Source organism: Cupressus sempervirens, chromosome 10 (assembly GCF_028749045.1).
Source record: "Cupressus sempervirens isolate cs-2001-9-10 chromosome 10, ASM2874904v1, whole genome shotgun sequence".
NCBI lineage: Eukaryota > Viridiplantae > Streptophyta > Pinopsida > Cupressales > Cupressaceae > Cupressus > Cupressus sempervirens.
This window is the reverse complement of record NC_143127.1, coordinates 427,897,088-427,922,478: the sequence shown is the minus strand read 5'-3', so window position 1 is coordinate 427,922,478 and position 25,391 is coordinate 427,897,088. Positions and strand designations below refer to the sequence as shown.

At 30.9% G+C, this 25,391-nt stretch overlaps 1 protein-coding gene and 1 long non-coding RNA gene across 6 annotated transcripts in view; one reads left to right on the top strand and one right to left on the bottom strand.

Moving 5' to 3' along the window:
* Positions 1-10,241, bottom strand: part of LOC149534542 (uncharacterized) — a 90,305-nt gene extending 80,064 nt beyond the window's left edge. For both annotated transcript variants that reach the window (XR_016357711.1, XR_016357712.1), the window contains exons 1-2: positions 9,982-10,241; positions 9,766-9,834 (exon numbers count right to left, since the gene is read on the bottom strand). This is a non-coding gene — a long non-coding RNA (uncharacterized LOC149534542). The remainder of the gene's footprint in view (positions 1-9,765; positions 9,835-9,981) is intronic.
* LOC149534541 (uncharacterized) lies at positions 7,534-11,319 on the top strand. Of its 4 annotated transcripts, none has more exons than XM_089806444.1 (3): positions 7,534-7,927; positions 8,059-8,157; positions 11,008-11,319. In XM_089806444.1, the coding sequence occupies exons 1-2, from the start codon at positions 7,541-7,543 to the stop codon at positions 8,152-8,154; spliced, it is 483 nt and encodes a 160-aa protein (XP_089662570.1). In that variant the 5' UTR covers positions 7,534-7,540; the 3' UTR covers positions 8,155-8,157; positions 11,008-11,319. The 4 variants fall into 4 exon arrangements, with proteins under 4 accessions (XP_089662570.1, XP_089662571.1, XP_089662572.1 ...); XM_089806445.1 differs by lacking the exon at positions 11,008-11,319 and adding an exon at positions 8,273-8,591; XM_089806446.1 differs by lacking the exon at positions 11,008-11,319 and adding an exon at positions 8,248-8,591.
* Positions 11,320-25,391: the final 14,072 nt, after the last annotated feature.

Here is a 25,391-nt window from a genome sequence, read left to right as displayed (position 1 = left end):
GGCTTGAAATGGGTCATAGTATATAGTGTGACCCCTTTTGACTCATTTGAACACATGATATATGTTCTTAGGGGTCTTAGAATCCCTAAGAACATATGTTTTAATTTAATGGGTCAAAAGGGGTCATAAATCACCCTATAACCTCATTCAAGTCATTCAAACACATAATGTATGTTCCTAGGGGTCCTAAGACCCAATGGAGCATATGTTGTCATATAATGAGCCAAGAGGGGTCATAAAATACCTTATGACCCCTTTTGATCCATTCAAACACATGATGTATGTCCCTATGGGTACCCTTAGGAACATATGTTGTCATATAATGGGTCGAAAGGGGTCATAACATACTCTATGAACCCTTTTGACTCATTCAAACATATGATATATGTTCCTAAGTGTCTTAGGACCCCTAGTAACATAGTTATCATTTAGTGGGTCAAAAGTGATCATAGGGTACTCTATTACTCATTTTGATAAATTCAAACTCATGATGTATTTCCCTAGGGGTCCTATGATCCCTAAGAACATATGTTGTATAATAGGTTGAAAGGGGTCATAGGATACTCTATGAACCCTTTTGAATCATGTGAACACATGATATATGTTCCACATTTTCTCGCTATAACCCCATTTAAACACATGGCGTATGTCCCTAGGGGTCCTAGGACCCCTAGGAACATATGTTGTCATATCATGAGTTAAGAGGTGTCATAGAGTACCCTACGACCCCTTTCGATCTATTCAAACACATGATGTATTTTCTAGGAGTCGTGGTACCCTTATGAACATATCTTGTCATTTAATGGGTTGAAAGGGGTCATAAGTTAGTCTAAGACCCTTTTCAACATATTTCATTTTTTCATATAGGACAAAAGGGGTCATAGAATAACCTATGACCCTTTTCAATAGATTTCAATACAACATATGTGATCTAGAACCCCTAGGAATCTAATTCATTTATTCAAATAGGGTCATAGGATAACTCAAAACCCCTTTCAATAAATTTCATGACAACATATGTCCCTAGGAGTCCTAGGGACCTATTTCATTTGTTCAAATGGGTTGAAAGGGGTCACATGATAATCTATTCAACCCCTTTTGATGTATTTCATGACAATATATGTTCTTAGGGATTTTAGTAACCCTAGGGACCTATTTCATTTGTTCAAATTGATCAAAATGGGTCATAGGATAACCTATAACCCATTTCAATACATTTCATGACAACATATCTCCCTAGAGCCCTAATTCATTTATTTGAATGGGTTGAAATCCTATAACCCCTTTTGATAAATTTTATGACAACATATGTCCCTAAAGGTCCTAGGACCCATAGGGTCCTATTTCATTTGTTTAAATGAGTTGAAAGGGGTCATAGGATAACCTATGACTGTTTTTAACACATTTAATGACAACATATTTACCTAAGGGACCTAGGACCTTGAGGGGCCTATTTCATTTGTTCAAATGGGTTGAAAGTGGTCATAAGATAACCTATGACCCCTTTCTACTAATTCAAACATATAAAATAGGTCTCTAGTTAGTAGAAATGGGCCATAGGTTATCCTACAACCACTTTAAATCCACTCAAAAAAATGAAATAGGTTCCTTAGGGACATATGTTATCATTTAATGTGTCAAAAGTGGTCATAGATCATCCTATGTCCCTTTTCAACCCATTCAAATAAATGAAATAGGCGCGTAGGGATCCTTGGACTCTTAGGGACATATTTTGTCATGAAATTTGTCAAAAGGGATCATAAGTTATCCGATGACCCCTTTCAAACCATTCAAATAAATGAATTAGGGTTCTAGGGGTCCTATGACCTCTAGGACCCCTAGGAATATTTGTTACTATGAAATGCATAGGAAGGGGTCATAGGTTATCCTACAACTCCTTTCGATCCATTTGAACAAATGAAATAGGTCCCTAGGAGTCTTAGGTCCCTTAGGGACATATGTTGTCATTAAAAATATTTTATGCATATGAAAAATTATAATATGACCCCTTTTGACACATTTTATGAGATCATATGTCCCTAGGGGTCTTATGACCCCTAGATACCTATTTCATTTGTTCAAATGGATCGAAGGGGGTCATAGGATAACATGTGACTCTTTTGATGCATTTCATTACAACATATGTCCCTAGGACCTGATTCATTTCTTCGAATGGGTCAAAGTGGGTCATAGGATAATCTATGACCCCTTTTGATGCATTTCATGACAAGATACTAGACCCCTAGAGGCATGGCATGAAATGAGTGAAAAGGGATCATAGATTATCCTATGACCCCTTTTGACCCATATGAACATTTATAATATGTCCCTAGGGGTCATAGGACCTCTAGGGACATATCTTATAATAAAATATGTTCAAGGGGTCATAGGTTATCCTATGAACCCTTTTGACCCATTCAAATAAATTAATGAGGTCCTTATGTGTCCTAGGACTCCTAGAGACGTGTTGTCATGAAATGTGTCAAAATCGATCATAGGTTATTCAATGAACCCTTTTGACCCATTCGAACGAATGAAATAGGTCATAGGTGTCCTAAGGCCCCTAGGGACACATGTTGTCATCAAATGCATCGAAAGGGGTCATAAGTTATCCTATGACCCCTTTCAACCCATTTGAATCAATGAAATAGGACCCTAGGGGTCCTAGGGATATATGTTGTCATGAAATGTCATAGGTTATCATATGATCCCTTTCAACCCATTCAAACAAAGTTAATAGGTCCCTAGGGCTCCTAGGACCCCTAAGGATATATGTTGTCATGAAATATGTCGAAAGGGGTCATAGGGTACTCTACGAACCATTTCAACTCATTTGAACACATTATATATGTTCCTAAGGAACCTAACACCCTTAGGAACACATGTTATCATTTAATGGGTCAAAAGGGGTCATAGGCTACTTGATGACACCTTTCGACCCATTCAAACACATGATTTATGTCTCTAGCCATCCTATGAATCCTAGGAACATTTGTTGTCATATAATGGGTCAAAAAGGGTTATATGTTACTTTATGACCCCTTTCGACTCATTCAAAGGCATGATGTATGTTCCTAAGGGTCTTAGGACCCCTATGAACATATGTAATCATTTAATGGGTGAAAAGGGGTCATAGGTATCCTATGAAGCCATTCAACCCATTCAACCACATGATGTATGTCCCTAGGGATCCTAGGATCCCTATGGATATATGTGATGTGTTCTAATGGGTCAAAAGGGATCATGGGATACCCTATGACCACTTTTTACCAATTGCATGACAATATATGTTACTAGGGGTCCTACGGACATACATGTTGTGTTTGAATAGTTAGAAAGGGGTTATAGGGTATCCCATGACACCTTTCAACCCATTATACGATAAAATATGTTCTTAGCGGTCCTAGGACCCCTAGGGACATACATATTTTATTCCAATGTGTCGAATAGGGTTAAAGGATAACCTATGGCCCCTTTCAACTTATTACGTGACAAAATATGTTCATATGGGTCTTAGGACCCCTAAAGACAAACATGTTGTGTTTCAATGAGTTAAAAGGGATCATAGGATAACTTATGATCTATTTCAATCAAATACATGACAACATATGTTCTTGGGACATACTGCTTTTATTCCAATAGCTAAAAAGAGGTCATAGGGTATTCTATGACCCCTTAGGAGCTATTACATGACTACATATGTTCCTAGGGTTCCAAGAACCCCTAGGGACATACCTCTTTTATTCCAATGGGTAGAAAGGGGTCATAAAGTATTCCATGACCCCTTTTGAACCATTACATGACAATATATGTTCTTAGGGTCCTAGGACTCTTATGGTCATGTGTGTTATTGTCTAATGGGTCAAAAGCATATGCCCCCTTTTGACCCATTACTCAAAAACATATGTTCCTTCCATAAATGTTGTGTTCCAAAGGGTTAAAAAGGGTAATTGAATCCCCTATGACCCCTTTCAACCCATTACATGACAACATATGTTCCTAGGGGTCCTATGACACCTACAAAAATATGTTGTCATGTAACAGGTTGAAGAGGTCATAGGATAATCTATGACCCCTTTTGACTTATTAGAACACAACATTTATGTCTGTAGGAGTCCTAGGACCCCTAAGAACATATCTTATCATGTAATAGATTGAAACAGGTCATACAATAATCTATGACCAATTTCTACTGATTGGAACACAAGATGTGTGTCCCTAGGCATGCCAAGACCCCTAGGAACATATATTATCGTAGAATGGGTCAAAAGGGGTCATAAGGTATCGCATGAACCCTTTCAACCCATTAGAACACAACATGTATGTCCCTAGGGGGACCCCTAGGAACATACATCGTCATATAGGTTATTTACTTAACTTATATATATTATTATAATGTATGTAATATATTATTATACTACAAATAAAATAACTATATAATAATAAAAAATTATAATTATTTAATACTATATATTAAATTTTAGTAACTATATATATTAATTAGTCCCCTATCTAATTATACTATAAATATATTTTACTAGGACTATATAGCTTAAAAATTAGTCCCCACTCCCTTCACATTTGAATTTGGTTCCATGATTTGGGTGCATAGATTAGGTACCTAATTTCAAATCAGATACCCATTCTGAAATTGGGGACCCGATAAAGCAAAGTATTACTTTTTTGATTTGGTATCAAGATGGGTGGGAAAAATGTCAAAGAGGATTTTGAAATTCTTTTAGATATTTCAAAACTACATATTTTTCATATCACCACTTTTTGGCACACCATGACCTTGCCCATACCTAGATGTTATGGTTATGACCGCAACTCATTTGGATGATCAATGAGCAAGTATTGTAGTGATACAAAAGGCTTCTAAATAAAGTGTCTGTTTTCTTGAGCTACCGATGGTAGGTCTAAGATTGGTGATTTGTATGAACATTGTGACAAATTTGGTCAAGATAGATGCAATGTAGTTACATGTCTTAATGTTTGGAGATAATGATGTGGCATTCCATTGATGAACACAAGCATGTCATGAGGATTCGAGAAGAAGGATTTTTTTGGTCAAATGTGTTTGATTGTTCTTCACAAATTCAAATGTAAAGTTGATTGTAAGATGACATGGTATAGAAAAAAATTGTGTGCATAGAGATGTTTGTTTGGGCACGTGGTATGTGATTAATTCTTTTGAAATTTAAAATGAAACATGTTTGGCAAGTTTAAGTTGGTGGAACATTTAGGGTTTTGAAGAACATTATATATTTGATAAATGAGAAAGAGTTATATGTTGATTGTGGTTCATAAGTGTAAAGGTGTGATCAATCCAAAAGATAGTCGGGTATGAAGTGAAGTGAAGTGTTTGTGTGTACTAAATTGGATATGATCATGCAAAGGAGGTGTTGTTATACACTTTATTCTACTTGTTATTCCCTACAATTTGTAGTAGTAAAATCCCTTAACTTTGTGGACCCTAAAATGTCATTAATTGTAAATCCTTTAACAAGGTGGCACTTTAATTACTCTTCTAAGTTCTCTGACAAGGCTACTCCTAACATGATTAAGCTCCTAATAGGGAATACTTTAGAAGAGTGCACAATTTAATTACTAATTCCCAATATGGCTTTCACCCAAGTTCGATTTCCACAAGAAAAAAATATTTGTTTCGTGTTTCATTATTTTGTGCATGTGTGTGCATGTTTGATGCTTTCATTTTATATTGTTAAGTTTGTGTTGCGATAAGGGTTTGTGTCATTGAAAATTTATTTAATAGGTTGATTATTGATCCCCCACCCCACAATAATTAGATCTCTTAATACTAAAAACAATAAGATCCAAGACACAATATGTGCATTAACAAGTTGTAGCATACAAAGTGTAAATGTTTACAACAAATTACATTTATATAAGAAAGAGCATGCGGTAACTAAAGACAACCTTTCATATTTATACCAAGAAAATAGTAATTTATAAAGATGCACTCTAGTTCCTAACCCTACTAAGTATTATGTAAATTGTAGACGAGATAACAAGTTTCAAACTATGTACAATGAAGATAAGTCTACATATGTAAGGCTTTGCAATTATTTTCATCTATCAAGGACTTATCAATATTCCCTTTTCTCATTGCAAAGCTAAAGAGATCTTGGATTACTAATAAATAAAGGGCCAAAAACTAAAGAAGAGCAATAATGGAGGCATAACAATTATGAATCTTCTTGAGAAACTAATAGCATCCATTGTTTTACATTTGAACCCTTTGATATCCTTTTTGTTTTCTTACAATACATGTACGTTTATAATTATACAAACTTTGAGATGCATGACTATTTTAAGATTAAACATATATGCTTCAAAATGTGATGGTGTAATTTCCATACCCATGCCATTTTCCATAAATAGTTTTCTACCAAGTTGAAAATTGGCTCGATGCATGTACATGTCAATGAATTGCACAATCCCTTGTAAGGTTGGGCTCATTCTCCTTATCTATTATCTATTAGGCTACACACACACACATTCCACACACTTGTCCCATTTTATCCTTATATCGAATACTCTAATACATTTTATTCATTCTTATATTTATTAGACTCATCCACACATTTACCCATGTATAACCATTATAGAACTAATATGTAATCACCCTATCTAAAACCTAATGTAATATAATATTACAAAATGATACGTACAACTATCAATTCCAATTTTAATGCCTATGAATAGTACTTTCTCCTTCAAAACTATGATCTCCACAATAACAACAAAAAAACACTTAATAATGTGACCAAAGTATTTTTTTAATTCAAAACTAAAGTATAAACCAATTTTCATATGAATGATATTGCAATGTAACAATAAGTCTTATTATAGACAAAAAACACATTCAATAATAACATATATATATATATATATATATATATATATATATATATATATATATATATATATATATGACTTGCAACATTTATCACAGACTGCTTAAACTTCAAGACTTGATTTTTTGACTAAAAGTATGAAATAGTCAAAGTTGAACTATTTTTGACAAACTTAATTTTCCTCAATGCACGATGTTTAAGGGTGGCCAAATTAGTATGTCTTCAAATATATAATGACATAGTTTAAATGCTTTGTTAGGATGGTACCTTTGTTGAGTCATTGAGCTCTCATTTTCAACAAGAATTAAAAATTTCCACTAACTAAATCTTTTTTCAACTCTTATTTTCAACAAAAAATTAAAAATTTCCACTAACTAAATCTTTTAATTAAAAATAATTAATATAATTAATAAAAAAATTGACCAACACTTCCACATCATAACCATTTCCACCATTTTTCGCTTCACTAGGTTATACCATTGGACCAATAGCATTTTACATACACAAAAAGACATCTCAATAATAGAGTGAGGATAAAATGTATCCATGGAATCTCAATAATTCAATTGATTCGCTTCCTCAATTTACACGTCACAATCGGAATAGACTGTTGCAGTGCCTCTAACCACGGCTTGCGACGCTTCTGGCCCTGTTCACCTATGCACCAACCATACCCGCCTGACAGAAATAATATTCCAAACAATAGTACTATATGCGTTGAACAATCGCTTAGTTCTTCCCATTCTTGGAAATCTATCGCTCGTATTGAAAATGTTGATCGAAATTTCGTCTTCCCTATATATGCCATAAATTTGGTCCGCTCGTGTCCGTTTATCGGGCATTTGGGCGCTACAGAGACCACAATTCTATTCTGTTCAGATTCCCCTCTTCTCACAACTTTAAAACAGAATTCTCGCTTTTTCATTTGGCACATGCCCGCACGAGAATGTTGTTGCAAGATTACAGACGAATATTACGAAGAGATGTTGAAGGCAAATCCTGGCAGTCTGCCGCTGTGCGGGACTTATGCCAAATACTTAAACGATGTAAGCTTGCAACATTCTCATAAGTTTTCTTTTCCTTTTCTTTGTCAAGATTTACTGGGAATTGAGATCTTGCTCGCTCTCATTTTTATTTCTAATTGAACGCGAATTGTGTTTGGCGGTGATCATTTTAGGTGAAAGGATTAATTAGCAAGGCAGAGGAAGCCTATGAAAGGGCCATACTGGCTTGTCCTGAAGATGGATCAAGCAATCAAGGCCGCCCCTTATGACTGGTAATCAATTGTTAGCTTCCTTTTCAGCTCTCAAATCCGGTTTTAGTTGTTGATTTAGCAATGGATAGTCCCTAATGGCTGATTTAACAGCTATGTATTTGCTTCTTATGCCAAGTTTTTATGGAATTTGGAGGAGAGTGGTGGAAATGAAATATAGCATCTCTCAACAAATTTTGAAAAATAAAAGAGCAGGGCATTCAATATCAGTTCCAGGGCAGGGGTTTCTAAATTTAACATCCATAGGAGGTGATTAGAATGTGCTACCATGGAGCAGGGGCGCTTGAGATTTCTTAGTAAAGTGCGAAGTTAAATGCAACAAACTGAAGCTTTTATCCAGTGTTTTGAAGATTTAGCTAAAAGCAATTTTACTAGTTATTCAGCAGTTGAAAATTTGAAAAAATAAATAAAAATCATCTAATTAATTTCTTGATACATACTAGATGTTGAATAAACATTACCCAAATTTACAAAGCCCACACCATTTTCAACGGCGATTATTATGACTACCTACGAAATAGAAACCTGTTTTTGATACTATTTAAAAAGATTCCCATTGATTATTTTATTCTATGGGTCGACTCTGCTTCTCTATCAAAAAATTGTAACGATTATCCATTTGAATTTAATCTTTAATAAAATATTAAATTTCTAAAAGCATCTGTAAATATTTGACGGTTTATTCCAAAATCTCGCTTCATGTGATTCAGTATTTCTGAAATAAAATAATCATCAGTGAAGCCCCTCAATCTATAACCCCATCCATATAAATATTGTCTATACTTATTACTAGCACTTGTACTGTTAAGACGTGCAGTAGAATTACCTAAATAAATATAAAGATCTGCCGATTTAGTGTATTCTCTTGTACTGGAGAGAAAAAAAATTCCATAAATATTTATTATTTCTCGGGTTAGGCATCTTTCCTCACATCTGATCGCCTTGGAGGGACTGACAAATTCTTCACCATCATAGAAAAGAGCGATTCACAACAAGAAATATGTATTTATAATTCCTAGTCATAGTTCTTTTTTAATCTACATGTACTACGAAGAATGCTTGAAAATATATCTGGAAGAAAAACTTGAGTCTAATCTAAAAACATTTCAAAATAATGTAATAGAAACTACATATTTTAGGAAATTTACAGTCAAATCCAGAAACAACATTATTATATGTTATTTGCGAGAATTTCCCGATAATTGCAAGGCTTATCAAGATATCCACAAGTTAGATGGCAATTCATTAATTTTTGTGTACATGTTTAATATGTACCATACTAAGCGCCATTCTTTAACAATTCGTGCTCTGGAAGAGAAATGTTAAAGCTTCGGTTTTACGAACATGTCAGAACTTCAGTACTAATCACAGCAAGAAATCTCATGGATAAAATTTAGTGTTGCTACTTAGCACTGGTTATCAAAAGTTCACTTATTACATCTTTTTAATTTATGATTTGTTATTTATTTTAAGCTGCATGCAAATTTAGTATGAGGCATTCGCCTAAAATCTTCTTTTACAAAATCTCTCAATTTCTCACATATTCTTATATTCAACAGTAAAATATCCAATTTCCAGCTTAATATTATGAAAAGTTGGAGAAATGCGTACCTGCACATCCTTAGCCGTCTTTCGCTTCAAACTTCTTCCGTTGATTTACGATAGTAAGTCTCCTGAAACCTTACGAGTAATTTAAAATGCACAATATGAGATATTCGCCTCAAAATCCTTTTTATTTGACTAAATATCTCCCAACATCTCCTTATAATAAACATTCTAAGATGCAATTTACCGCTTCACATTCTGAAATTTGGGGAAATGAAGTACCTGTGCTACATTCTTAACGATCTTTAGGCTTCGATCAGAGCAAGTCTCCTTAAAGCTTTCTAGTAATGCGAATTTTATATTTGAGGGCAAATATCAGAAAATTTAATCAACAACGTTCCTTGATTTAGGAAATAAGAACGATCCCTTCATAATATGTGTCCCTAGTGACGGCCTGCTGTAAGAAATTAATTGGCTGCGATATTCCAGTGATAGCAAAGCGAAAGTTCCAGTCAAACTCTTCTTAAAATGTGGGAAGCGGCTCATGCTTATCCCTTTGCTGAGTCAACTGACATCAACGCAAAATTATACCACACTTTCCGAAAGTTTCCTCTATGCTGGCCACGTATATTCGCGACGCGGCGTTCATCCAACTTTCTCAAATCGCGTCGGCTAAAGATAAAATGTACCCATAAGAGGCAAAGGAGAATTTGAAATCAAAATATAATATGTTAGTGCTTATCCTCTTTTAACAATCTTTAGTAGAATTTCTAGAATTTCTAGTGCTTATCCTCTTTCCATAATCTTTACTAGAATTTCGATTACTTAACCTCTTTAATATGGGTTTTTTTTTTTTTCCACGTTTTGTTAGACACTATTTTTCGCACGAAACTATTGGCATCATTCAATTCAATTTTTCGATTCAATTGACCAATGAACTCATAGAATTTAAAAGATTAAAAGAAACTTTAAATGTTTATATTTTTTTTTTCTAATTTTTCATTATTTTATAAACCACATTTTTCATTTATTCTATTAGACCATACTATTTTTGGTAGGGAAAAAATTCAATTTTCTTCAACAAAAATACAAATATTTTCTAACAAGTTTATCATAGGGTAATGAATTCATTAGTTACAACTTTATCTTTTCCACATTTGTGACAAGTGGATTAACATTTGAAAAAATAATATTTTTAACTTCCACCTCACAAATTAATGTCTAATCAATATTAATTATTAGAGCTATCAGATTTTCACAATCCATTAGTGTTGTGCATTTGATTTCTGGATTTGATTGTGTGAACAGATTTTTTACATCAACGTTTTGAATCACACTCTGTGATCCATCATCAGAGTACATTCAAGAGAAGAGAAGGAGAAGAGTTATCACTATTTATTTTCTTACCAAGTTCAAATATAGAGTTAAATGTTTTATATGTCTTATTTTAAATATATTTATTAATTTTACATTGATGTTTATTTTTTTCATTTGTAAGAAAATACAAATAATATTTTCTAACAAGTCTATTATTCATTAATTACAACTTTACCTTTTCCACATTTGTGACAAGTGGATAACTTTTTTTTTTTAAATAATCATTTTTTATCTTCCACCTCACGAATGAATTTCTAATCCATATTAATTATTACTATCTATTTTTCTTACCAAGTTCAAATATAGAGTTAAATATTTTATATTTCCTATTTTAAATATATTTATTATTTTTACATTTATGTTTATTTTTGTCATTTGTAAAATGATATTCTTTAAGTTTACACTATGTTTTACTAGCTACTATTTTACAATCTTACTATAATTTTTAAGTCGATAGGCTTATATGTGGGAGCTTTGCTCCCAGATTTTACAAATTTTCATCCTGAAATTGTCAGCCTCTAATGTAAAAATATATTTTCAGTTACTTTGAACTGTTTCCGATTATTTTAATGTCCTTTCTTTTTTCTTTTTCTTTTTAAAATTAGCAAGTTTCTAATTGTAGTGACCCGTTTATAAGATTCTAATTAATCTTAGAATTTGCATGTTTCTAATTGTGATGACTAGTTTTTAATTCTCTTTACGACTTTGTCTATAAAATAAAAATCTATGAGTATAATTCACTGAAGGTATTTTTTTCTCAAACAACTTGAAGAACCATTATTTTTCACTTTTATCCTTGAAATACATTTGTTGAGGTAGTGAATCTTTTGTTTGATTTTGCATTTTCATTTGTGTTTGTATTTCTCTGTGCAACCATTTCTTAATATGTATCTCTCCTTTCTCTTCTCATTTTCATCATTAAAATATTCTCTATATAATCAAATGTTTGCCATGAAATTATTTATATGTGCGAAAGCTTGATAAAAAAATGTGGGCCAAGTGAAGTATTTGAAGTAAAGCGGTGGTTAAAGAAAAGGAGAGGGAATCAAGTATCATAAGAGTAATGCTTTCAACATTGTAATCAATTTAAAAACATTTTAAAAAATTAGGTTAGTGTGTATAAAATATGTAAAGGATAAAATTGTATTGACAATCATAATCAAATGGTGATTTGGGGTTGAAATAGAATGATGATTTTGCCTTTGCAATTTTCCAATCTAAACTATACTCTTATTTGAAATTTGTTGCTTTGCTACGAAAAAGTTGGTTGGAATCTCATGAAAAATGCTTGCAATATCAAGAAAAGAGGAATGCCAAACTTTCATTTTAATTTCATCAATCTTGAATATTTTTTATGTAATCTTTTTACGTTTGATTTGAGTTGAATTGGAATAAAATTGTGAAATTTGTTAGCATGTTTTCTGGAGAAATCTTTATTATTTACTTTTAGCATAGTCTAGAATAATTTTATCTTAGATTGACAAAAAATATTGTATAGGTTTTCTGTTTTGAGCTTGAAAATGTTTAAATTAATTTTATTTTTTTTAAAAAAAAGATTTGATAGAGAGCACTAGTACGAACAAATGAAAGTAAAATAAAATAAAATGAAAAAATCTCAAGAAAGATTTAGACGTGAAGAAAAATCGCAAGGAAGATGTACATGTAAAGAAATATTATATTTTTGTAGAGGTAGGCTTCTTTACCAGAACAAAGCATTGTGAGTAATTCATGAGAACAAAAATATCTTTAAAGAAAATAAGAATGAAAATAGGTTTCTTCTATTTTGCTGCAAAAAGAGATTCTAATGTTTTACAAAATTGATTCTCTATGGAATGTTTCTATGTTTTAATAAGGCAAAGATTGTATTTTATCAATTGCATGTCCACATGCAATGGACCCTTATTATTTGTCATTAAAGTGAAGGGGAGCAAGAAATCTATATAAACTTTTTTAAAGTGTAATTTAAAACTAATTTAATAAATATAAAATAATGTAGATTGAAAATAATAATTTTTTATATCAATAGTTTACAAATTGAAATGTTGAATTGTAGAATAAAATATATCCATTTAGTTCTATGATTAAAATATTATTAGTTTTTGTGACAATTTTAAATGTTAATTATATATGTATTAAAAATATTATAATTCAAAATTTATTGTGAATTTATATCTCATTTGACATGAAATTTTCAAAGATTAGATTCTTGCATTATAAAAGTGAAATAAATATCATAAATACAACATCCTGTTTAATAAAATGTGTACTTAATCACTATACAAGGGTTGGTTTATGAATGTTTGTATAATTATTTCAATAATATGCAATTATATCACAATTTTGTGAGGTACAATTTCTTTTGTGAAAGGAAGGTTTTGATCATGAAATAAATTTGTGAGTCTTTTTTGAAGACTGAAATGTCTATTTTTTGATAAAAACTTGATTATTATTATTATTCTCACTTTTCTTTAGTATCATACATACCACTCCTATGGACATCACTCCTATTGGCTTATTGTTGTATGTACAAAAATAGACAATTGCTAGTTTTTATACCATTTTACAAATTGTAAAACTAATACTACCCCTTAAACTAATTAAATATTTTGGTAGTTTGAATTAAGCAATAAACAATTTATTTTTTTAAATTGAATATTTCAACTTATAATTGAATTGGTAGAAATGATTAGTTCATTCATATAATATAATTTTTATTGTTATTTATATATTTATTTAAATATTATAATTATTAATATTTTTATAATTCTCTTCAACTCTCTCTATCATTCTACCTTTACTTGTCCTTATAATAACATATCATTCTCTTTTTTAGCTCTCTCTTCATATCCTTCCTTTCTACCTATAAATCTCCATTTTCTTTCTTTTCCAATTCTTGGTAGAAACTTTGACGCATTGCATCTCTTGTTAGACATGTTTCTCATAAGTTTTGTAAATGTTGTAAGTCATGAATAAATTTAGTTTTATTTATTTTGTACAATTTCAAGATATTTTTGTAAGTATGAATTGTGCATTTAGTTAACACATTAGTTGTAAATTTAGTTCTATAATTTTTAGATATAATCTTAATTTATAATTCTAGCTAGCCCCTTACTTATGAACTAAGTGTAAATAAAATGTAGTGCCTGCCCCTGGTTCGCATTTTGTTATCGTTGCTGAACTCTTTTAGAGCTAGTTTTATATTGTTGGTTAGCAGCATTGTTATGAGATTATCAGATATTGTGCTATAGATTTAGTTTATTATGTGATGAGATCACTTAAACTTTATATTTCATGTATGCATGATGATCATTACATTGCTTTCAGTTATTGATGGTTATTAGCTAGATGGTTTATTATCATATGTGTTTTCTTACGGATACTTACCCCATACTTGCATGTGTATGGTGTGTGTGTTTGCTTTTGTATGGCGTGTCTGATGTGGTTAAGGAAGGGAGTCGTAGTCACCTACTAGTCAGGATCTACACGATGCACCACTTCCTACCATTGCTTGTTTAGTTTAGTATATATTGTGTTTGTACATGCATGGTTTTTATGCAGGTTGCAGGTACCGAGTATCAACTTCTCTGAATTGCCAGGATGAGCATACCCTATCACATTATCTCAATGATAAGAGAGGGGAGATAAATTCTCAAGTTCAAATCCCAACCTTTTAAGACATTTGTCCTAATTGGAAAATTAGGACAAGTATCCGAGTTGAGTACCCTTCGAATGAGTCAGATGACGTAATTCATGATTTAAACCCTTGGTTTGATTTTGTATGTATTTTGGCTATGATGGGTTTTCATATTTTTACCTTGTGAGTCTTTGGAGTATTTTCTATTAATTAAGCCTAAATAAAAGATTTAATTAATGGTTCAATTAAATGGAAAATTAATATGGTATTTTAATATTTATTTAATTAATTGAGAAATTAATTAAATAAAATAATTAAATTTGAAAATAAAAGTTTAAAGTTTAAATTTGGAATGTGACAATATTTATTTTAATAATAATATATTTGGAGCTCATTTTTAAATAAATGACTAAATAATATTATTATTAAAGTTAATAAATATTTTAGCAATAAAGTTTTGAAAAAATAAAATTTAAAAGTGGAAAATATATTAAAAGATTCTAGATTTCATGTGATTAAAATATAAATATATTAAGATTGAAAAGTGGAATTATTAAAGTTAGTGCATGAGATTTAATAAATAAATAAATTAAATTGGAAAGAGTAAAGTAAATATTAAATTAATTATTGTGCATTATTTTAATATTTTCTCACATAGGAGTTGGCAAATTCTTGAAAGTTGTCATGTAGACAACACAGAAGTTTGCACTCTAAGAATGCACAAGTTGTCGACACTTAAAAGTTAACATTTTATTTGAGCACATGGTGTCTACAACCTTAAGACTCATCTAGAAGGTTGGAGAAGACCCATGCTTGGTTGTCATGCTTATCTTCTAGTTGTTTCTAGAGACACTCTAGATGCATCTTAGAGGCCTTTAAATAGAGGCTCTCCTAGTGTGTTTTGGCAAGCTGAATGGAAGCTACAAGCTACAAGCTTAATGGAAGCTACAAGCCTCAAGCTAAAATGAAAGCTTCAAAGCTTACATGCATTTGAGAAGCTCATATGCTTCTACATGCTCACATGTTTCTACATATTCTTATGCTTCTTCTAGCACTTCTAGTCACTTGGAGGATTTGGTTGGCTTGGGTCATGGAGGAATTGCAGTGATGGAGAAGGAAGGGATTTTCTATGGACTTCTGAGGCATGGCAAATTTAGCATCAATGTCCAGGTGCACTCATGATATTCGCATATTCTCTTTGCACTATTTCTCTTCCTGTCTTTATCATGTTTGTTATATGTGTCTGAATACTCTTTGTGATTGAATCTAAAATTTGAAATTGGAATCTAGATATTTTATTTGGTTGAGAAGAAAATATTAGAAAACTCTAGATCTAATTAAGGAAGAAATTAGATCTAAACGGGTTTGGGTTCGAATTAGAATCAAATTGATAAATAGATTTGAAAAAAAAGATTTCTTAATCTATAGTCAAACCTATTTAAAAATTAATGAACAATTATTTTAAGAGGAAATTCTTAATTCATCACAAATTGTCCTGTCGCTGCCCCTTGGATAGACCCGAACTCAGTCATTCATAACTTTTTATCGAGATCAAATTTATTCAATTGCTCGGGTCAGAAGTGGCGCAACTTGGCCCTCTCCAACATTTTCAATTTCAGCCTGATCCAACGGTTCGTTAGGGAGATATGGCTGTCGAACTGAGACTATTTTATTCAAGGACAGATATTTTTCCATTTCCCATAACCAAGAGTTCTTTATGCTTAAACTTCACAAGAATGATATATCAAAGCATGGAATGAATTAAAGATATTATTGCAATCTTCCTTTAGTAGAATCTTATTTTTATGCATTAGTTTTATATGATTTATTAACTAATCTAATTTAATTAAGATTAGTTAATAGTAGAAGAAGTATAATTAATCTATTTATCAACCAACATAGGAGGTATTTAGTTGAGATATTAATATTGGAGATTTATTATAATTTTTATTAGTAAAGTAATAATTTGAACATTGATGGAATGATACATAGTTGACTCTTAATAAACGAAGCTATTATCAGCTGATAATCATGTAGTTATTGACATAGCTACTAGTTAATTTAATCGTAGAATTAATTAGATTTAATTGATAATAGAGTTTTAATTGTTTTATCAAGGGAAGTATTTGTTGGAAATTATTTCAATTATTTTGGAGTTCTCAAAATTGTTAAATGATAAATGTTTAATAATAATTTGTCAATTATTATTAATAGAGAAAAGATATTGATATAGTTTATATAGTGAACTTTTAATATTAATTATTTAATGTATATTAAATATTATTTACTATATATTAAATAGTTAAGAGGTGGTAATTTATAAAGATGTTTAATGATGATTATTAAGATATACAAATTTTAATGATATTGGACAATGGGTCATTGTTACATTTTGACCTTGTTATAACATAGCTACGATTTGAATTATTATATTGATTATAAATTATTGATATGCCTTGAAGGTTAGTTAAATATTAACTAATGAGACTTATGGAAATATAGTTTGATGAGTTTATTATTTATTAATGTTTGTTGGGTCTAACAAACTATTAATAAATAATGGTTTAAATAGTTATCAACAAATTTGATTAGAGATAATCTAGTGGAGATTATTTATTGATTGAAGTTTTGTAAAAAATAATAATTTTTGGAGTTGGATTATAATTGATTTTAATCAATTGATATTCATTGAGTTGTCAATATAATTATATCATGCGATAGAGTTTTAACTTGAAATGACTATCATTAATACGAAATTGTTAAGAAAGATGAATGTAGTCATTATGGATAAGATTTCCAAAATAACTTGTTAATATTATTATTATTAAAATATTAATATTTGTGTATTGGATTGAAGTTGACTTTGACGTACAAACTATTGTTAGTCAACTAATACTCATTGGGTTGATGGTTTGGTTGTGAAATTATTAATTAAATCAATTAACTAGAGCTAATTGGATTTAATTAATAATTATGTTATGTAATAGAGATTTAATTGATATAATTCTTTTAATAAGATTGTAAAAATATTGATATCAAAGTTGATAGGTCTTGTTTTGATGACTTGAATAATGACCTTAGATGTTTTAATGGTGAGACTTAGTAATATTGAATTAAAAACTATTAGAATGTTAATAGGTCATGGATGGTGTACATATTGATTTAATTGATCATTTTAATAAAGTTATAATCTTCTTATTCGAAGATTGATAATTGGCTTTCTTATATTATAATGAATAATGATCCTTTGATGATGTGAAAAGTTGTAGTAACATCAATTAGAATATGGATCATGGTTAAAGATAGAGAACAATTTAATTAGAGGTTAATGATGATCAGTTTAGTGAATATTTATCTTTAAGTTATTCTTAGAATGTAATTCCTAATAATGGAAGGACAATGCTATCGGGGAACAATTGGGTTGACTTGTAGGTCAAATGATGAAACTTTGACACTTGAAGTATACTTGCAAACAGAAAATTGGAAACTTCTACACTATGTGAATTTAGTAAACCAAAACATGTGTTTGCATCGTGTATTCTATATGCTTCTTATTTTGGGTTTTGGGTTGACTAGTGTTGACCAGTTCTAGGTTGTTACCAAAGGCTCAGGGGTTATGAGATGTGTTGGCATGTTGATCTTATTTGGCCTCGATCTTTATAAGCCCAACCATGGTAATGTGATTGTATGCTCTATGAAATGTTTGTATTTACTGATTGTTATTGTTCATCAGTCTTCATGTGTGAAGATGAGATGTATATGTATTTGAGACACTTGAGCTAATCATTTTTGAGTCATCGATCAGTTATCCTTGGATTATTTTCTAGTCGCCACGATGGGACTGAAATGTGGATTTATTTCTTGATGGTGTCATGTTGTGACATGTTTGAATCAACCATTTTGGAGTCTTCGATCAGTATGATTTTGAGATATTCTTGGTTGCTTGTTGAGAACCAATGGATATTGTGATTTATTTTGAGATATATTTTGGTTATTGAGAACCAATGGATACTTATGATTATCAATGATGCCTTTAGTTGCCAATAGAGAACTGTTGTGGTCATGATTTTCTATGGATGGTTTTTAGATGCTCATGGAGATTTGATGATTCTTATCTTGGAGATTTGATGATTCTTATTATGGATATTTGATGCTTTTATACATATTTGATGATTTTATTATGGAATATCTTTTGTGATTTTGAGATTTTATGATTCCATGAGCTTAGGGTAGGTAATCTACTTGTAGTGTCGAGAAGTGGCTTACAATGGGGGCCGGGGCCCTAAGTGGCTGCCAGGGTAACTCATTGTAAGTTTGGTTAATAAGTGATAACATTTACACACTAGATGAGGATTAAATGAATCTAAAAAGATAATTGTTTTGGTTATCACCCATGCCTTGAGTGCTTGTACAGGCTAGGATGGGAGTAGTGAGAACGCATGGTTGCAACCTTGCATTTCGTAGTATGCCTCGTCAGTATGAGAGGATACTAGTGGTTGCATGAGATCAGTATGGACCCGTGGATTTTAGCTAACTGCCAGGGTAACTTGTACATGATAAATGCGATGACATTTTCTCGCTTGTAGAGTAGGTTTCCTACATGTCATTGTGTGCCTCTGGGAATTAGATGTCGATTTTGTGTGTGTTGGAACCTTTGAGTAGTATACTTTTAGGATTCCTAGATTATAGAGATTTATACTTTGTGGTTTTGATAGCCTGTTTGAGACTTGAGATTATCTCCTCAGCACGGTGGGAGTGGACCACTTAGGTTCCACATGGTCGGGTGGTAGTGTATTTTCCACTCTTATCATTTGAGATCCGTCTGAGACACTATGGCTGGAGCATTCTTGGTTGGTATTTATCTTCATTCTATTCTTGGATCATAATGATAGATGATATACCTTATGATGGATGTATTTACTGGTATGTTTCTCACATTGATGATTTGCATATGATGATGCTATCTTATGTTTTACTTTGCATGTTAGTAGGATGTTTTAGGAGTGACATTCCTACTATGATAATACCAATGATCTCTTCAGTGCTTTGGAATGTTATGCACAGAGGGATGACTAGGATCCATGATGGTCTAATGATGCTATTTACGGTTGGGAGGAACCGTGCACTTAGTTATTTATGTTTGTAATATATGGTTATCTTTTATGATTGATATTTATGTCTTTTTGATGATGTATCATGTATTGTTTATGGTTTCATTATGTTATTTCATCATGGATTAATATTGGATGCTGATGTACCTCATTTACAGTGGATGATTGAACTAAATTAAAATTTAATTACTCAAAGGACACTTGTATATGGTTTAAGAATGTTGCATGTATCATTGTTATTTCATAAGGATGTGATGTTAGATGAATAGTTAATTTAGATGTGATAAAACATTAAGGGATCTTTAAAGAATGTAATCTGTTAAGTATGTTATGTTTACTTTCAGTTGGATGTTACTATTGCTTTCGTGAATGTTATGAATAGTTTTACTTTCATGTTTTAAAAAAAAAAATTGTTTGGAAAACTTAGTGAAATTCTTTGGATCCCTTGGTGGGGCATTACATAAAATATCAGAAAAAGGTTTGAAACTATGTACTAGGATGATAAATTTTCATCTATTGAGCCTTGTGACTCTTAAGATCTATGGAGCACTTACAATTTGTAATTGGTAAATTGCAAAGAGTGAATGTACTCTATGACCCATTACACTTGAGGGTTTTCCCCTATAGACATTGTGTGCATTGTGGACCAAATGAAAAGTGAGTTTAAAACTATATACAAGGAGGATAAATTTGCATGTATATGACCTTGTGAATTTTGGGATCCATGGAGCACCTATGATTTTCACTTTGAAAATTGTAAAGTCTTAATGTACTTCATGACCCACCTACAAGAGTTATTTAGTTTTATGGGACAAGAGAAAAGTATGTCGTTTGCATCATATAAATTGTAATTATGTATGTAAGTTCTAAATATACTATAATGCAATATAAACTTAAGACTTGAAAAAAAAAAACATGAACTACCTTTGCATATAAGTTGAACAAATGAATTGCTATAGTTGAAATTCACAAAAAAATGTGGCGGGGGGGGGGGCGCGTCGGGAAATCACATATGCACACCTAAGTGATATTAGACAAATAATAAATAAAGGGAAAAAAAGAGAACAAGGTGAAAAATCAAGGAATAATTTTTGTATGAATCTAGATGACAAGTCAATACAAAATATTTTTATAGATGGGCCCCATTAGATAATCTTTTAAGTCTGGATATTTATTTTACATGCATGTTTGTGTATTATATAATTTGAGATACATGATTATTTTAGGATTGAACATACATACCTCAAAGTGGATACAAAATATGGTGTAATTTGCATACCTGTAGGATTTTCTATTTATCCTTGTTTCATTTGAAAATGTCTTGACGCATATACTTATTAAGAAATTGAACAATATTGTAAAAGGTTGGATCATTTTCCTTATCTATTATCTATCAATACAAATATATCCCATATGCTTAACCCACATTCTTCTTGTAATACTATAATAAGTTTTCTTAATCTAAACTTTTACCATATGTAATCATAAATTTACCCAAATTTAACCATTCTACATCTAGATATGGTAAGTCCTCTCATTGAAGAATATTAAAGGAGTAACCAATATAGAATCATTTGAATTTGATATATTCAAGGAGTAAAAAATTCACATATACCATTCTAGAGTGTTTTTCTCCTACCTTTAAACATTTTGGAGAGATGATCTAGAACATGTATTTGTGACACAATGGAAGCCCTCCCAATGTAGTTTTAAATAATGACATGACTTCAAACATTAGAAAAGATTATAGGGTAGCTATAGAGAAACCTGACACATAATAAAGGAGAACTATGCATTTCATAGAGTCAAATCCAAACATAAATGACAAAATCTATAATGTAGACCTAACGAAAACTAAAGGAATGAACCATAAATTGTTCAAACATTTAACTTGTTAAAATTGAGGCACTTTACTAATAGAGAGGTCACACTTTTTAAAAGGGAAAAAATCATAATTTTTATTTGTTTATGAGATAATATATTTACTATAAATTCAAATATATTCATGCATTGTACTTATATATCATAATTTGATATTTAATTCTAAAAAGATAATCCATAATTTAATAGATATTTGTATTTCTTGTAAATAAATTTTAAAAGAAATTATCTCTTATAAACAAAATCTAAAAGACAATATTATGTAATAGAATTAGTAGAGTATAGATCATATATTTTTTAGTCTACATATAATTAAAATAATATTAAGATGAAAACCATTTTTGACAATATCAAAGGTTCAAGCGCATTGATTATTAAATTTGACTATAGACTCTACCTCTTAACATTTTGTTGTGACAATTATCCATTTAAAAATGATATTTAAATTAAAGCATTACATTTATATGAGTATATTTCAAAACTTTGACGATTGTCCAATATCTCCCCTAATGTGATTCAACATTCCTAGAATAAAATAAAATAGCTATCAGTCAAGCCCCTTATTTGATAACCCAATCCATAAGAATAGTCTCTTATTACTAGAACTTGCACTGTTGAGCCATGCAACAGAATTAAATGTCTAGCAATTGAGAGTCTATTCGTGTATTGAATAGAAGAAAATTCCATATAATAAAATAATAAATAATATCTTCTCAATTAAAAAAAATTTCTCACATCTAACTGCTTAATTATCTAGGACCGATGAATTCTTCAATAGAACATCTAAGAGCTTTTCATAGTAGTGTCAAAAGAAGGGGGATGTTAATCAAACAGAAGACAATTGAGTTGCTCGACAATGCAAGGGACTGAATCACTCAGTCAATAAGGAGGACCAACTCACTCAATCAATACAAGAGTCACTCGGTCAATACAAAGGGTTGAGTCACTCAGTCAATGCCACTTGGGAAAGCACAAGCCAAGACAAGACCAAGAGAAAATAACACTTGACAAAGTAGTGTGTTAACCCATGGGAAAATAAAAAACAACGATTCCTAAAAATGTACAAGCAAGAACAGATATTGGTGCTCGATTTTTCCAAACAACTAAATGCATAGTGGAATATATAAATGGAGACAAGATAAACAAAATGCATTGGAGATGGACAATTCTACTAGATTTCTTGCTTTCTATTAATCGAATCAAGCTATTACAAATCTGGAATGTAAAACTATAAAACTAGAATACGCAATAACTAAATGCTACTTTTGATAATAAAATCAACTTGTAGCAATGTATGGTTGCATATGATAATCCTAGAGAAATCACTACTCATACAAGAAAAAATTCCACTTTCACAAAAAACTTAGAAAATCATGAACCCATGCTGTTATACTTTGATAAAAATAGTCTGATGTTGTTCCTCTACTAATCTGATCTCTTTATTGAACTTTTTCTCTTACTATCCACACAAATATTTCTAACTCTTTTCAAATTCTAACTTACTTACCACATTAAATATCTTGACTATTGAAGTTGCAGTGTTAGAGGAGATCTGTGGATCTAAAATTCCACTAGTAAATTTGGACCAATTTTTTGACAAGGGTTGGTCAATTCTTCGACCACCAATGGTCAAAATATTTTGTCATTATAATTTTATGAAAAAATTGATGAAAGCTAGGGTTGTCTATTTATCAACAAAAAACCTCATTGAAAATGAGCCCAATCTCTAGTAGGAGGATTCGTCAGACTATACTTAGCAAAGGTTGAAAATTTTATGATTACAAGTGGTTATCAATGAGCTTGCTATGCCATCGATGAAAGGCCTCATTGAAACATCGAAAAAAATCATCAAAATCCTATGATATTGAGACAATGTTACCATGTTATCAATGACAAATATTATTGATAGATTGACTAATGGTCGTCAAAACTTTGACAATAGCCTTGGTTTGTAAAAACAAAATTTAAAATCATAAGAATCCTATTTGTTTGGTCATCCAAGGTAGTTGGTGTCTATCATGTTGGTAGAATTACGAGTATAAGAGTACTTTTTCTTTGGAGATCCAAGGTAAAACAATTGTTAGTAAGTGTCCCTATTGATTTAAGAGTGGGGCCCCACCGCAAAGATAACTTGACAAGTGTCTGTATTCTAGAGACTTTCCAAGAAACTTTTTATCCTTCTAATATTTGGCCCAAAATAGACTATATGGTGGATGATTGTCATTATTATAAAAAATTTCTCTAAAACTTGTTGTTCTTTAATATTTTATCCTGAAATAGGATTTATACCATTGATTTAGGATCATCTAATGATCATTAAAAAGGATTATTATATTTTGAATGTTATAAAATTTTGGACAATACATAAAAAATATTGTGATGACTTTGCCAACATAATCTAATCTTTCCACACAATAAATTAAATATTTTTGCCTACAATTTTTGAGTCATGTCCTATTAGATGGTCACATTCACCAATCTATGGTAAAATATTAAGTCGGGTTATATGTAAAATACACAGACTTGACAAGTGTCTCTATTTCGAATACTTTCCAAGGAAATTTTTATCCTTCTAATATTTGGCCCAAAATAGATTATACAATAGACAAGTGTCATTATTCTAGAAACTTTCTCTACATTTATTTTTCTTTATCATTTTATCCTAAAATAGGATTTATACAGTTGATTTAGGATCATCTAACAGTCATTCAAAATAGTTATTATATTTTTGATGATATAAAATTATGTTTCTTAGTTATTTTTGCTTTTGGTCGCCATTAATGATAAAAAATTATTTTTTATTTTAACAATGACTTCACTAATAGGATCTAATATTTTTCACACAAAAAATTAAATATTATCACCTACAATTTCCAAGGCTAGCCTCGATTGATGGTCATATTTGTAAATATGTGGTAGAAATTAAAGTTTATTTATAGGCTAAGTACATATATTTGATGTATTTTTCTCTATTCTAGAGAGTTTCCATGGAACTTTTTATCATTTCTCACTTTGGGCTGAAATATATTTTATTATGGGAATATGTCTTTATTTCAGAGAACTTTCTCTAAAACTTGGTGTCCTGCAAAAGTTTTGCCTAAAATAGGATTTGGGCCATTGATTAAGAACCATCGAATGGTTATAAAATAAGTTTTCTATATGTTATATGATATAATATTAAATTAGGACATGTTAATAAAATATCTAATGTAAATTTAGCTTTCGGGGGTACTATTCTTGAAAACCCCCATGAGGGAGCTGCGCCTCAACCATGCCCTATACTGTGATAGGGAGCATGCCAAATTCACCAATATTTTATATAATTTGAATATGACTAAAAAAAAAAATGGCCAATAGAATTAAATTTATTCTACTTTGAGAAAAAATTGCCAATAAAAATTAAATTTTCCCACTTAAAATGATGTTAGATTTTCCAAAGTTTAATACATTTTCACAAAGGGGGATTTCTTAGAGTTTTCTGTAAATCCAACTCAACCATAATATCATTTGACATAGATAGCCATCATTTAGTACAAATATCAAATTGGAAGGAGATCATGGAGAAGATGAGCAGACTACCTATTCGAGGGAATAGAAATATGCATGTCAAATTATAATACATGATGTAGATCACTATTTTATATAATATATAAATGATTCATGGGTCTTTCCTAAGTTGTTAATAAAGC